The following is a 15,336-nucleotide window of genomic DNA, read 5'->3' as shown; positions in this document are numbered from 1 at the left end:
GGTGCCTTAATCCGCTCTGGGCTCTCCCCAGCCCTTTGTTGTTTGTTCGGGAGCCGGGTCGTGCCTGGGATGAGCTGAATGGCGGCATTTAGGGAGGGATGGAGGGGAGTGGAAATGGCCGGGAATTCCCCTCGAGGGATTCTCTTCCAGCCCAAACTGCGCCAGCCCCGGGAGAACGAGCTGGGAGGGCCGGAGCGTGTCCAGCCCGGGCGCACGGACACGCAGGGATCTGCAGTGCTGCGGGGTGGGAATGGGAATGGGAATAGGAATGGGAATGGGGACCTCTGGGATGGCCGCTTCGGGGTGCGGGGCTGGAAGACCCAGCCCAGCTCCAGGGGGCAGGGGCTGCAGGGCTTGGGGGGAGCAGGAGGAGATCCCAAACCCCGCAGGGACCGCACCTTACCTGCTCCGGGCATCGCAGGGGACCGGAGAGTCCTTGAGCCGCCCCGGCCGCGCTCTCGGCGGGGCTGGGAGGGATGGGCAGGACGGGAGGGGAGGAGGGGGCAGAGGCTGGGATAGGCTGGGAGCGGAGCCCGGCTGCTCTCCCCGCCTGGGGAAGCTCAGGGGCAGCCGGGGAAGAAAGGGCAGAGTTCCATGGGGGGAGGATGAGCGAGGTCGAGGGCTCCATCCCCTCCCCGGCAGCCGGCCAAGGCAAACGCGGGCACGGGGCACGGGCACGGCTGGGACGGGAGGGAGCGGGAAGGGCTCCCCCGGCTCTGCCCGACTGGAAAAACAGCAAACACCAAGGCGCGGGGAGCCATGCAGGGAGAGCTGCTCGTGGGGAGCAGGTGGTGACAGAGGAGGGATAAAGGACAGGGGTGGGGACAGCTCCGGCGACAGCCGCCACAGCAGATCCCGTGGGTCAGAATCCAGCCTGGAATGGCCAATGTTCGGCCCAGCTCCAAACTGGGAGCTCAGGGGCCCTGCAAGGACACGCTGGGAAAATCTGGGAATTCTTTAACCTGAGGGGGCACAAAGCAGGCGCGGGGGTCACGGTGTGAAGAGGTAGAAGTTTATTGGAATATAAACATTCAGATAACCTGTAAGATAGAAAAAACCCAACAACAACATATACAGACACTTGTTGGAAGGAGACGTTGAGGTATTTATCCACCGCCTAGGCTATCACATTTGTTTTTATTTACTTTATTATTTTTTTTCTCTTTTAAATAGGTAAGAAAACTAGTTAGCAAGGCTGCTGCAGCTGTTTGGAGAGAACATCTATGTGATGCAGGCACACGCAGCCCCTCTCCCCTCATCCCACCCTCCGAGCCTTCCCCGCAGCCCCGGGGCTGCTTTTCCCCCCCCTGGAAGCGCCGGGGGAGCGAGCTGGGGGTCTGTGGCTGGTGTGTGGGGCCGGGGGGAGGATGGAGCCATGGCGCCCTCGGGACCGTCCTGCCCGCAGCATCAAACCCTGAGTAGTGCCCGGGGCTGGGGCGGGCCCCGCTCTGCCTCCCCCGGTTTCCAGCACCCCGAACCCCAAACCTGGCAGCTCAGCAGGAGACCCGCAGCTCAAGGCTGCCAGGGCCAAAGCCAGGCTTAAGGAAAGGGTTAACTCTTCACAGTCTGGATGGTCCTTGTCACCCTGGGCTGGGAAAAGGACCGGTTTATTGTTGCAGCTTATTTAACTGAGGTATCTGTTACGCTTCCCGACCTGATTCTTTCCCTGAATTGGATACAAAACAATCTGTTAGTCCCTGGCTAGTTCCAGTCTAGGTTGAGTAAAGCTTATAAACATTAATACTCTAGTAGTGTCCAAGCAGTTCAGTGATTCGAGTGCCTTTCTGTGCAAGAAAACACGACGATAGCAAGTGAGACAAAGCGACCCCACCCCGGAGCAGCCGGGAAAAGCAGAAAGTGCCCCAGTCCCACTCAGAGGAAACAGCCCCCACCCCACCCCCGATAAAATAAAAAAACAAAATAAAACAACAAAAAAAGAAAAACAACAAAAGGGAAAAAAATCATCTGGTTGAGTCCCAGAGGATGGAAAATCCTCTGGGAGTCTGTGAGGATGAAATGCCACGGGGTGAGCCCGGCTCCCTCTGAAAGCAGCAGGCTGGGACAGCGGGAGCAGCATCCCCCTCAGGACATGGGCATTGCCTCCTCTGATCCCACAGAATCCCCAGCACTGCAGGAAAACCCTGCCAGAGCTCGGGAAAGCGAGGACAAGGCACAGATCCGAGAGCCAGGGTCACTCCTGGCCCGTTTTCCTGCTGTCCTGCCATGCACATGTCCTGGGATGATGCTGGAATTTGGCTCCTGGAGGGTGAGGAAGCCACTGCTCCTCTGCTCAGCCTTGTTTGATCTCCCTGTCTTTGGTGATCCATTTAAAAGTGAACACAAACAGAAGCAAACACAAAGTCAGCAAACCCACCTAATGAAAACCCCCAAGCGAATAGGATATGCCAATACTTCCTGAAGAGGTTACAAAAAAAAAAAAAACCAACCCAACACAAACAAAACCAACCCAACAAGTACATATCTGAGGTATTTCGTCTGCTCAAAAAAACCTGACTTGGGCCTGGAGCACGGGAAGGACGTCACCAGGGCAGGAGGGACGGGAGGGATGTCACCAGGGCAGGGGGGGACAGGGGGACAGCACGAGGCCACCCTGAGCAGCTGATTCGTGGAGCCAGGGAGCTCCAGCTCTGCTTCCAGGGCAAGGAAAGGCTGGATTCTGCTCGGGTACGATTGGGGGGGGCTTGTTCAGAGCCCCAAATCCCCACACAGCTGGATGCCAGCAGCTGGATCCCTCTGTGCTCAGCACACAGCCCTGCAGAGCTGCTGCAGGGAGCCTGCACCAACCCCGGAGCCCCAGCACGCCCAGGCTGCCACTGTCACTCCTCAGGGGACACAGGGACACTCAGGGGCACTCAGGACTCGAGGGGTGAGGTGGCACCAGGCAGGACCGAGCAGCTGATGGTGCCAAAACCATCACACGGGGACACAGCAGAAGGAACACGAGGATATCGCCGTGGGAGGACAGGGCCAGGCGCCCCCCGGCTCTCAGGATTGTCAAAACACGGAGTTGTGGGTGGGAGGAGCCCTGGTGGGCCCCGCTTCCAGCAGGACCAGCGTTCCCAGCCCCACCCCGGCCCTTTCCCTGCCCTGGTGATGTCCTGGCCACGCCCGGAGCCCATCCCTGATTGAGAAACGCTGGCTGTGCCCCCCTCCACCTCCACGGGAACACCACAAACCCCGGGAGGAGGAGGAGGAGGAGGAGGAGGAGGAAACAAAGGGCACGAGGGAGGAAGGAAAGGGGGACAACAAAGCAAAACCAGGCTGGACAAAGAGACGATGAAGGAAAACTCGCTGGCATGGAAAGATTTCACCACCACCACCCCCACCACCACCACCATCATCATCATCATCATCCTCCTGCTGCTGCTGCTGGCCAGCCACGAGAGCAGGTTCCTTGAGATGAGGTATGTGTGCACTCCCGGGCCGGGGCGTGCCCGTCACAGGGACCAGCTGGTGGAGGGCTCTGCGCCGGGCGTGCCGCGGGATGAGGTAGGGCTGGGGGAGCAGTGGGAGCTGCTGGAGGAGCTGCTGGAGCTGCTGGAGCTGCTGCTGCTGCACGAGCTCTGCGTGCCCGAGCCGGCCAGGAGCTGCACCACGGGCTTCTGGGCAAACAGCACCCCTGAGGGCACACGGAGGGTCAGGGGGGGCAAGGGATCCCATCCCCACCCCGGGATCCCATCCCCACCCCGGGATCCCATCCCCACCCCCGGGATCCCATCCCCACCCCGGGATCCCATCCCCACCCCGGGATCCCATCCCCACCCCCGGGATCCCATCCCCACCCCCGGGATCCCATCCCCACCCCGGGATCCCATCCCCACCCCGGGATCCCATCCCCACCCCGGGATCCCATCCCCACCCCCGGGATCCCATCCCCACCCCGGGATCCCATCCCCACCCCGGGATCCCATCCCCACCCCGGGATCCCATTCCCCACCCCGGGATCCCATTCCCCACCCCGGGATCCCATCCCCACCCCCGGGATCCCATCCCCACCCCGGGATCCCATCCCCACCCCCGGGATCCCATCCCCACCCCGGGATCCCATTCCCCACCCCCGGGATCCCATCCCCACCCCGGGATCCCATTCCCACCCCCGGGATCCCATTCCCACCCCGGGATCCCATCCCCACTCCGGGATCCCATTCCCCACCCCAGGATCCCATTCCCTGTGCTCAGCAGGGCAGGGCTGTCTGGCACCCAGGGGTGCTGTCCCTACAGGAAACAGATCCCCAAATGGGTTCTGCCATTGGGGTTAGGGTCAGGCAGAGCCAGGCTTCCCTTCTGGGGTTTGCCCAACCCACGGGAGCTGCCCCAGGGGACAATTCCTGCCCCTCCTCAGGAGAACAGGGACAATCCTATCAACGCTTCCACAGAGATTTCAAAGCCCTTCCCTCATTTTGTAAAGCACTGACAGCAGGGAGAGGCCCAGCCCAGCGACCAACAACCACCTCCTGCTGTCCTTCGGCAGGGACAGCCCCCATCCCACCCATTCCCAACCCCCAGCAGGGATTTCCCACTCCCAGCAGATCTCTCCCTGTTCCCAGCAGGTCTCTACCATACCCAGGAGGGATTTCCCTGTCACCAGCAGGGATTTCCCCATTCCCAGGGTCTCTCTCCCATTTCCAGAGGGTCTCTCCCGTTCCCAGGGGGTCTCTCCCGTTCCCAGGGGGTCTCTCCCGTTCTCAGGGCTCTCTCACCAGCATAGGTGGTGCCATTGATCTCCACAGACATGTTGATGCTGCCGATGCCGTTTGGGGACAGGTTCAGCGCTGCTGCCGAGTCACCCTTGTCTTGTCCCAGGAAAGGCAGAGTTAGAGGGACACCACCCCATTCCCTGCTTGTGTCCCCACACAATGTCCTGGATCCCTGGAATGCCCAAGGCCAGGCTGGACGGGGCTTGGAGCACCCTGGGATATGGGAAGTGTCCCTGTCCCTTGGGAGTGGCTTTGAGCTCGCTCCCAACTCAAACCATCCCCTGCCACGGCTGCAAAGGTGCCGAAGGGCTTTGGGGAGGTTGGAAATCTCTCCCCGAGGGCCAAATTCCCTCCCAAGGAAGGGCTGGCGCCACACCCAGATTTAAACTGGATTTTGCTCGGGCTGCAGCAGCTCCAGCGGCCACTGGAGGGAGGGAGGGAAAACCTCCCTGAAAATCAGGATTTCCCTCCATTTCCTCAGCCTGGGCAGTGATGGGCAGCTGTGTTTGAGGAGAGCTGAACATCCAACTCTGCCAGGAGCTCCTGAACCTCCAGGAGGGCGAGCCTGGATTTTGGGATTGCTCCTTCACCGAGGGCAGCAATGCCATCCCCCTATAAACTCCACATTATTAATGCTGAACCTAAATGATGTCATCAAGCCATGCTGAGCTTATCAAAACCACCTCTGAGAGCAGCTCCCAAGGCTCCATCTGGTTCTTACAGTGCAGGGGGCAAAAGGAGGGCACAGAAGACAAGACAGCCCCTACAGAGGTGGGAATGCCATCCCTAAATCCTCAGGGATGTTCCTGTTTGTAGGCACTGCAATTGCTCCCAGCATTTGGGTTTAGGAAGTTCAGGGTGAAAGCAAAGGGAGGTGAGAGGGAACATTCCTGGATAAAAATCTGTGTTCCCTTTCCCTGGCCCTTTTGGTTTTGATGTGAAATTTAGGGGGATGCAGAGCTGCAAGGAACTGGGAATCCCAATCCCAATCCCAGCTGCTGCTTTGGAGGAACCTGCTTTGACCTTTCCCATCCATTTTTGTGGCCAAACATCTCCAACCAGCACAGCTGGAGCAAGAACAGCCCTTCCCTTTCTTCCCAACTGTGCCAAACTTGACCAGCAAAGGTGGCAAAAGTCCTTCAGGATTTGAATGAGCTGGGCAATAAACCCAGCAGGAAAACCCAACAAACTTCAACACCTCCATGCCCTGTGCCCGCCAGAGGTGACCCAGGTGTGTGTGTGTGTGTGACATTGCAGGCTGGGACATTTTCCCTGAGGATTTCTGGCCTCACCTTTGCCGTTGATTTTGATTTTCATGGGGATCTGGCGGGCCATGCTGAGCAGGTTGCGCTGCAGTGCCTGCTGCACCAGCCGCTGCTCCTCCTCCGTCATCCTCGTCACCTTCTTCTCTGGGGGCTCTCCTGCCTCCAGCCTCTCCCTCAGCTGCTCCAGCGTGCCTGTCCTGGCTGCCACCGTGCCCTGCTGGCCTCCCAGTGTCACGGGCACGGCGTGGATGCGGCTCGGCATGGACACGCTCAGGGGCACGCCGTCACCTGGGCCACGACAGGGGACACTGAGCCGTGCTGGGCACATCCCAGCCCCTCATTCCCAACCTCCACATCCCAACCATCTCATTCCCAACCCACTCATCCCAACCCCCTCATTCCCAACTCCCAAATCCCAACAAACCCAACCCCTGCTCCCTGATCCAAAAAAAACCCAACCCCCTCTCCCCCATCCCATTCCCAGCTCCCCCATCCCATTCCCAGCTCCCCCATCCCAGTCTCTGCTCCCCCATCCCATTCCCAGTTCCCCCATCCCAATCCCAGCTCCCCATTCCCAGTTCCCCCATCCCATTCCCAGCTCCCCATTCCCATTCCCTGTTCCCCCATCCCATTCCCAGCTCCCCATTCCCATTCCCTGTTCCCCCATCCCATTCCCAGCTCCCCCATCCCATTCCCAGCTCCCCCATCCCAGTCCCTGCTCCCCCATCCCATTCCCAGTTCCCCCATCCCAATCCCAGCTCCCCATTCCCAGTTCCCCCATCCCATTCCCAGCTCCCCCACCCCAGTCCCTGTTCCCCCACCCCATTCCCTGCTCCCCCATCCCATTCCCAGTTCCCCCATCCCAGTCCCTGCTCCCCCATCCCATTCCCAGTTCCCCCATCCCAATCCCAGCTCCCCATTCCCAGTTCCCCCATCCCATTCCCAGCTCCCCCATCCCATTCCCAGCTCCCCCACCCCATTCCCAGCTCCCCATTCCCAGTTCCCCCATCCCACTCCCAGCTCCCCCATCCCACTCCCAGCTCCCCCATCCCATTCCCAGCTCCCCATTCCCAGCTCCCCCATTCCATTCCCAGCTCCCCCATCCCAATCCTAGCTCCCCCATCCCATTCCCAGCTCCCCATTCCCAGCTCCCCATTCCCAGCTCCCCCATCCCATTCCCAGCTCCCCATTCCCAGCTCCCCCATCCCATTCCCAGCTCCCCCATCCCATTCCCAGCTCCCCCATCCCCCCTGGCTCTCAGGGGTGCTCTGACCTTTCCTGATGGCCGGTGAGAGGCGGGGGCTGCTGCCGGCGCTGCCCGGCGCCACGCCGATGATGGGGAAGCGGATTTTGGGAGGGGACAGCAGGGAAGGGGGCCCGGGGGTGGAGGGGGAGAAGCTGAACATGGAGGAGCTGTAGCTGGGCCGGCGACCCTCGCGCCGGTTGCCGTCGATGGCCGCCTGCAGCTCGGCCGGGGAGCTCAGGGACTTCTTCTCACACTCGTAGGCATAGAGGTACTTCATGTACCTGGGACAGGGACACACAGGGCATGCAACTGGAATGTCCCCAGGGGTCATCCACAATGCCATCAAAACTGGAATGTCCCCAGGGGTCATCCACAATGCCATCAAAACTGAAATGTCCCCAGGGCGTCATCAAGAATTTCATCACTATTGAAATATCCTCAGGGGATCATCCAGAATTCCATCACTACTGAAATATCCTCAGGGGATCATCCAGAATTCCATCACTACTGAAATATCCTCAGGGGATCATCCAGAATTTCATCAAAACAGAAATGACCTCAAGGGATCATCCAGAATTCCAACACTTCTGAAATATTGTCTATAAATCATCCAGAATTCCATCAAAACTGAAATGTCCTCAGGGGATCATCCAGGATTCCATCACTACTGAAATATCTTCTATAAATAACCCAGAATTCCCTCACAACTCAAATATTGTCTATAAATCATCCAGAATTCCCTCACAATTTAAATATCTTTCATAAAGAATCCAGAACTCCATCACTACTGAAATGTCCTCAGGGGATCATCCAGAATTCCCTCACACTGAAATATCATCCACAAATCATCAGAATTCCCTCACAATTGAAACATCATCTATAAATCACCCAGAATTCCCTCATAATTGAAATATTGTCAAGAAATCACCCAATATTTCCTCACAATTGAAATACTGTCAATAAATCACACAAAATTCCCTCACAACTCAAATATTTTCTATTAATCACCCAAAATTCCCTCAAAAATAAAATATTGTCAATAAATCACCTGGAATTTGATCACAATTGAAACAGCCACCAAAAAATCATGCAGAATTAATTCACAAATGAAATATGAAATATTGTCTATAATTGATTCAGAATTCCCTCACAACTGAAATTAACTCTAGAATTCATCCAGAATTCCCTCTCAAATGAAATACCCTCTATAAAAAAACCCAGAATTCCCTCATAATGGAATTATTGTCAATAAATCACCCCAAAATTCCCTCAAAACTGAAATATTAATTTTACAAATTTACTTTTCCCAGTGTTTTTATTCTGCTTATCCCAGTTTTCATTCCCTAGCTGAGGATTAGTTAATCCTTATAGGAAGGAGGTGCTGAATTCCCAATTCCCAGTGCTAAAATTGGTATTAAATCCCTCTTTGGGGGCTCTAAAAAAATTCCCAAAAATCTGAGTTTCCATAGGGGCTGGCAGTGCATTCCTCTATTGCTAAGGCACAGTTTAATTTTGTTCAATTTTAGAAATTTACTTCCCCCTGGTGTTTTTATTCTGCTTATCTCACTTTTATTTCCCTAGCTGAGGATTGGTTAATCCTTATAGGAAGGAGGTGCTGAAATCCCAATTCCCAACTTTTCCAATGCTAAAACAAACAGGTGGGGATGGGGATTCCCTCCAGGAGCTCCTCATTCCCAACTTTTCCAGTGCTAAAAGTGGCATTAATGAACCAGCAGCCCCCGAGGGAGGTGAGGATGGGGATGGGGATGAGGATGAGGATGGGGATGAGGATGGGGATGAGGATGGGGATGGGGATGGGGATGAGGATGAGGATGGGAATGAGGATGGGGATGAGGATGGGGATGGGGATGGGGATGAGGATGAGGATGGGGATGGGGATGGGGATGAGGATGGGGATGAGGATGGGGATGGGGATGAGGATGGGGATGAGGATGGGGATGAGGATGGGGATGAGGATGGGGATGGGGATGGGGATGGGGATGGGGATGGGGATGGGGATGAGGATGGGGATGGGGATGGGGATGGGGATGGGGATGGGGATGGGGATGAGGATGGGGATGAGGATGGGGATGAGGATGGGGATGGGGATGAGGATGGGGATGAGGATGGGGATGAGGATGGGGATGAGGATGGGGATGGGGATGAGGATGGGGATGAGGATGGGGATGAGGATGGGAATGAGGATGAGGATGGGGATGAGGATGGGGATGAGGATGGGGATGGGGATGGGGATGGGGATGGGGATGGGGATGGGGATGGGGATGGGGATGAGGATGGGGATGAGGATGGGGATGAGGATGGGGATGGGGATGAGGATGGGGATGAGGATGGGGATGAGGATGGGGATGAGGATGGGGATGAGGATGGGGATGGGGATGGGGATGAGGATGGGGATGAGGATGGGGATGGGGATGAGGATGGGGATGAGGATGGGGATGAGGATGGGGATGAGGATGGGGATGAGGATGGGGATGAGGATGGGGATGAGGATGGGGATGAGGATGGGGATGAGGATGGGGATGGGGATGGGGATGAGGATGGGGATGGGGATGGGGATGAGGATGGGGATGAGGATGGGGATGAGGATGAGGATGGGGATGAGGATGGGGATGAGGATGGGGATGGGGATGAGGATGGGGATGAGGATGAGGATGGGGATGAGGATGGGGATGAGGATGGGGATGAGGATGGGGATGAGGATGGGGATGAGGATGGGGATGAGGATGAGGATGGGGATGAGGATGGGGATGGGGATGAGGATGAGGATGAGGATGAGGATGGGGATGAGGATGAGGATGAGGATGAGGATGGGGATGAGGATGGGGATGAGGATGAGGATGGGGATGGGGATGAGGATGGGGATGAGGATGAGGATGGGGATGAGGATGGGGATGAGGATGGGGATGGGGATGGGGATGGGGATGAGGATGGGGATGGGGATGGGGATGAGGATGGGGATGGGGATGGGGATGGGGATGAGGATGGGGATGGGGATGAGGATGAGGATGGGGATGAGGATGAGGATGGGGATGGGGATGAGGATGGGGATGGGGATGAGGATGAGGATGGGGATGAGGATTCTGTGCAGGAACTCACTGCGTGCGCAGGGTGAAGGCGGCGCTGGTGATGGAGGTGGGCAGGTTAAGGCCTTTGGTGATTTCCCTCCAGATTTTTTTGTTGATGATCTCCACCAGGCCACCCTTCTCTGTCACCAGCTTGTAGAGCATGTAGAGATCCAGGATCTGCTTGGCCATGATGGGGATCCGGTTGATGGGAGTTCCTGCAGGGAATTTAAAAAAAAAAATAAAAATTAAAAATTTTTAAAAAAGTGAGCATGGAAAGGTGGAGTCAGCGAGGTGGATCCATCTGTCTCCTAATAGGAAATTTAGGGAATTTGAGGCCTCCCCATGGGTGAGTAAATGAGGCAAGGGAAGTGTAACAGTGCTGGTGCTATTCACCATTTAATTAGTGGTTTGTCTCAGCCTCTCCTGCCTTCACTCAGAGTCAGGATTAAAAACATGAAGGAAATGAATTTTTTTGGGCTTGATTGTTTATTAAATCTTATCTAAAGCACAGAAAGTTCAGTAACACTTCCAGCCACCAGCTAGAAGTGAGTGAAATGGAGAGAGATGCAGCTGCTACAAGGTCTCTTAAAGCTAAACAGCCCAATAGAGAATTAACACCTATATTATTGATACTTTTGACCCAATAACCAAAGTCCCATGACCCTCAGTGCAGCACTCACTGTCCAACCAGAAACTACTGCCTGAAACCATGGAGAAGGAGGAAGAAGAACACAGAAAGAAACAACACCCAAAATCCTGCATCTTGTTCCATACCTATTCCTGTATTATAAAACCCTCAAATTTAAAACCTTTCACTATGTGAAATCAATTTAACTACACACTCGTGATTTTAACTCCATCACCCAAATTTGGAGCCTTCTCCAAGGCCTCAGGCCCAAAGCAGTGTTCTCCAGGGGGTCAGTGCCAGAAAGCTCAAAAATCCCAGATTTCTGGGAAGAGGAGCCACAGGGCACAGCCTTTCCATGGCAAACCCTTTCCTGTGGGCAAAGGGAATTAGCAGAGCAATAAAAACCTGGAATAGAAAGAGGGGAAGTCAGGACTATTGAAGCTGAGGCACAAAGGAATGGGTTTTATGAGCTCAGGGTTAAAATCCTCGGATAAAAAATCCTGCCTGTGTTCCCCAAATCCCCCAGGAACAGCAGAACCAAGGCAATCAGCATTGGAGAACTGCTCTCCCCCTATGGAGACACAATTCCATCCTCAATCCCTTGGGACAACCAAATAAAGGCTGCTCCTTCCCCAGAGCCTCCCACTCCTTTTCCCAAATAATTCCCTGCTGAGGCCACGGCAGCTCTGAGCATCCCAAAACCAGGTCCTGCTCCATCCTTCCCACTCAGATTTGTCACATTTTTGGGTTAACACAGAAAAAAAAAAACAAAAAAACTCATCTCTAACCTGGCAGCGCCCCTTTGGCAGCTCCTGGAAGTGCTAACACCCAAACTAAGGAGATTTAGGCACGGAGAGGAAAAAGGAATTAAAAAAAAAAAAAAAAAAAAAAAAGCAAAAATGGCAGAGCTTTTATTTCCCTGGGAAACTCTGTCCTGGATCAAAGGGCCGCCCAGCCCGGGGCAGCATCCTGTCCCCACAAAGGGGACAGCCCCAGCCTGGCAGGAAGGCTTGGGAGGGGGCAGGGGACAATTGTGGAATCCTCAGTCCCCGGGGGAGGCTGCTGGCACTGCTGGCAGCCCCAGGTCCCCCCGTTTATGGCCCTTATAAATGAGTTTATTCCGTGCCATGAAAGGAGCCCGGCCCTGCAGATGTCCTTGCCAGACATCCAAGGTTTTTTTTTTTTTTTTTTTTTTGTAGGATTTTTTTTTTTCCTGGTTTTTCTTTGGGAAGCCTGTTAAGGATTATTAGCTCCTGGTGAAAAATTCCCACAGGTTAATGAGATGCTGGATAGAACAGCCCATTTTTGCAGCTCTAAAGGGCTGAAAAATCCCACAGATTCAAAGTGCTCAGGAGCAGTTTGATGGGGTTTGGATCAATTGATATCAACCCCCACTCTCCTCCCTCTCCTCCCACAATTTTCCTGCATTTCAGGGCCACAGATCCCTCAGGGAGCACAGAGGGAATTTCAAACCCTCCAGATTCACTGTGGCTCCATCCCTCCCTCCCAAAAAATCCTGGATTTGCTCTGTATTTTTTTCCCCCAGCCTCCATTTTGGGAGCCAGCAGCACAGGATCCACGGAACACTGGGAATCAAGGAATGATCAAATTACCTCGAGCTGTCACTCATCACCTGCAGGGAAAAATTTCCTTCCCAAGCCCATAGGAACAGCCAGGACACCCCAAAATTCCCCTTTTTTTCATTAATTAGAGAGAACAGCAAAGCCTTTGCTCGCCTGGGGGAGGATGAAGCTTCTCTTCCCCCAGCCACAACCACCAATCCAATTTAAGGAATGGCATTAACTCGTCCAGCAGGGACTTCCACCCAGATGGAGAGTGAAAGGGAAAAGCCATGGATAAAGCTCTCAGCAACCCAGCTGCTCACACAGAAAACATTCACAAATATCTGCTTTTTAACACCCTGCATCTCCCCCAAACACTCTTCTACCTTTCTCCAGATTCCCCCAGCTCAGCAGCTGGGAAAATACACAAATTATTAATGCAGAGACTCCTGAGAGAGGCACAAACATCACCTGCATCCCTGGGGGATAAAGGCTGAAGCATTTCCAGGGAGCTGCTCCCAGCTGGAGCAGGAGCAGTGTCAGGGTCTGACCTCTCTGGATCCCCTCCCTCAGCTTTGCCTTTAAACAGCACCAAAGTGCCCTGAAATCTCATTTATATACCTACAACGAGATTTAGATAGAAGCACACGTTTATGAACTCAGCTAAATCGAGATTTAGATGGAAACACACATTTCTAAACCCATTTATAAACACGCCATTTATAAACTCAGCTAAACGTGTTTACACAGAGAATACAAATTTATCCACTGAGATAAAACCTGAGTGTAAAACGTACAAATTTCTTTGTGCAGCTGAGGAACTCTACAGAAGTGCTCCCAGGAGCTGGAATAATTCCATTTTCCATGCCTTCCTTCAGCTACCACCCCAGAGCTGCAGCAGAGATCAGGTTGGGGTTTGGCCCCTCTGAATTCCCGGTGTTTTCCAGAGGGATGTGCTGCCCTTCCTCCCCCAGCCCTGCCCGGGGGGAGGGAAAAGGTGATAAAGGAAAGGTTTTTTTTTTTTTGTTTTTTTTTTTATTGGAAAGCCCCAGTGCTGTGACAGGAAAGGCTGAAAGCTGAGAGCCTGGCAGATCCTGTCAGGGGCCATGATGGATTACTGTCATCTGGCAGCACCAGGATTAATGATCCTGGGGTCAGGGGGCAGAATTCCAGAGGGAAAGGTCAGCAGCTGAGGGCACAGCACAAGACTTGTTGCCTTTTGATGGCAAACTCATTTTACTGTACTTCCAAACCTCCCTGGCCAGCTCTGAGAGGCACAGGAAGATCCTCCTCTCCCAGCTTGCTCAGAAAACAACTTTTCCTGCTTTTTTTAGCTCTGCAATTCGGCTCATCCCAGCCTAACCAAGAGCCTGCTCCCACTGGAAAAGGGAAGATGGAGATGGATAAATGTGGAAATGGGAAAGCAGAGCCATCCCACAGGCTCCTGGTTTTCTGAGGAGAGAAGCAGCCATGATCCTGATTTCTGGAATAAAGGGTTTTCCTGGAGGAAGGCTGACTGGAGCCATAAATATCTCGGGGTTTGACAAAACTCCTCTGTTCTGATCTGGAGCCTTGGGGGCTTCCAGAGACGTGTCCCTTGTACTCCATGATGGGAAAACCTGCTGGATTTGCATCCTCCTGGAGCTCCTGAAGGGGCTGAGCCCCAGGAAAGCCTGGAATGCTCAGGCTTCCAGCCAGGAAGCAGCTCGTGGGGAGGAGGGTTTGGCAGATCCATCACGAAGGGATTAATCCAGGACCAAACCCTCCCTTCCCATCCAACACCACCCCAGGGGTTTGCTCTCCTCTCCTCCAAACTCGGGGCAAGCCAGAACCTCAACTTGGGAGACGCAGACTGAGGGGAAAGCGCCCCAAAATTCGGAATTCTTGGGAATTTTAGAGGTTTGCATGGCCTCTGTGCCGGAGATTGCCTGCCACACAGGGATTTCCAGCAGCCTAAGCCACGACTTGTCCTGCACAAAGAGCACTTAATCACAGCCAGCCCTGCTTCCCCAACCACCTCCCACCTTCCCTATCCAATTTCCTCACACAAGTGTCCATTTTACAGCAAGGAACAAAGGAGGTGACAATCGCCAGTGTTTGCTCAGCACGGCAAGGCTGGAATTGCACTGAAAACGTGCTCTGGAGTGAAAAAAAGGCACTGAAAATGACATTTTTTTTTAAAGGCACAACCTGGAGCAGGTAAATAAAAAGCTGCTCTTCCCACTCCAAATATGTTCAGAAGGGATGTTGTATCAGGCAGCCAAAAGGAACAGGTTTTCCCCAGGAAACTGGGAAAGCCCACAGGGGTTTAAAATAATACTGAGCCAAATCTCAACAAGAACAGAACTTGGTGCTTCTTTGAAGGGAGACACAGGGATTCCGTGGGGGGTGGGAATTCCCAGCTAAACAGAGGGAAAATTCATTTTACAGCAGCAAATCATTGCATCCAAAAACTGCCCACAAAGCAGCTCCTCGTGCTGCAGGAACTTCCAAACACACCAGGGAATGGTTTGGGGGTGGACAGGAGATGAAGGAGCATGGAATGGTTTGGGATGAAGGATCAGGGAATGGTTTGGAGTGAAGGATCAGGAGAGGTTTGGGGTGAAGGAGCTGAAGGATCAGGGAATGGTTTGGGGTGAAGGAACATGGAATGTTTGGGGTGAGGACCAGGAGAGGTTTGGGATGGACAGGACCTGAGGATCATGGAATGTTTGAGGTGAAGGATCATGGAATGGTTTGGGGTGGAAGGAGCTGAAAAAGCATGGAATGGTTTGGGATGAAGGATCATGGAATGTTTGGGGTGAAGGACCATGGAATGTTTGGGGTTTGGG

General features: G+C 54.2%; 1 protein-coding gene across 1 annotated transcript in view; it reads right to left on the bottom strand.

The window, feature by feature from the left end:
* Window positions 1–996: 996 nt before the first annotated feature.
* Window positions 997–15,336, bottom strand: part of ARID3B (AT-rich interaction domain 3B) — a 29,034-nt gene continuing 14,694 nt past the window's right edge. The window contains exons 5-9 of the mRNA XM_088172314.1: window positions 10,347–10,530; window positions 7,257–7,510; window positions 6,011–6,271; window positions 4,722–4,814; window positions 997–3,640 (exon numbers count right to left, since the gene is read on the bottom strand). Coding sequence (XP_088028440.1) covers window positions 3,459–3,640; window positions 4,722–4,814; window positions 6,011–6,271; window positions 7,257–7,510; window positions 10,347–10,530 — 974 coding nt within the window. The 3' untranslated portion in view covers window positions 997–3,458. The remainder of the gene's footprint in view (window positions 3,641–4,721; window positions 4,815–6,010; window positions 6,272–7,256; window positions 7,511–10,346; window positions 10,531–15,336) is intronic.

The sequence above is a fragment of the Sturnus vulgaris genome, chromosome 13 (genome assembly GCF_052056855.1).
Source record: "Sturnus vulgaris isolate bStuVul1 chromosome 13, bStuVul1.hap1, whole genome shotgun sequence".
Taxonomy (NCBI): domain Eukaryota; kingdom Metazoa; phylum Chordata; class Aves; order Passeriformes; family Sturnidae; genus Sturnus; species Sturnus vulgaris.
This window is presented reverse-complemented; position numbering and strand designations above follow the sequence as displayed.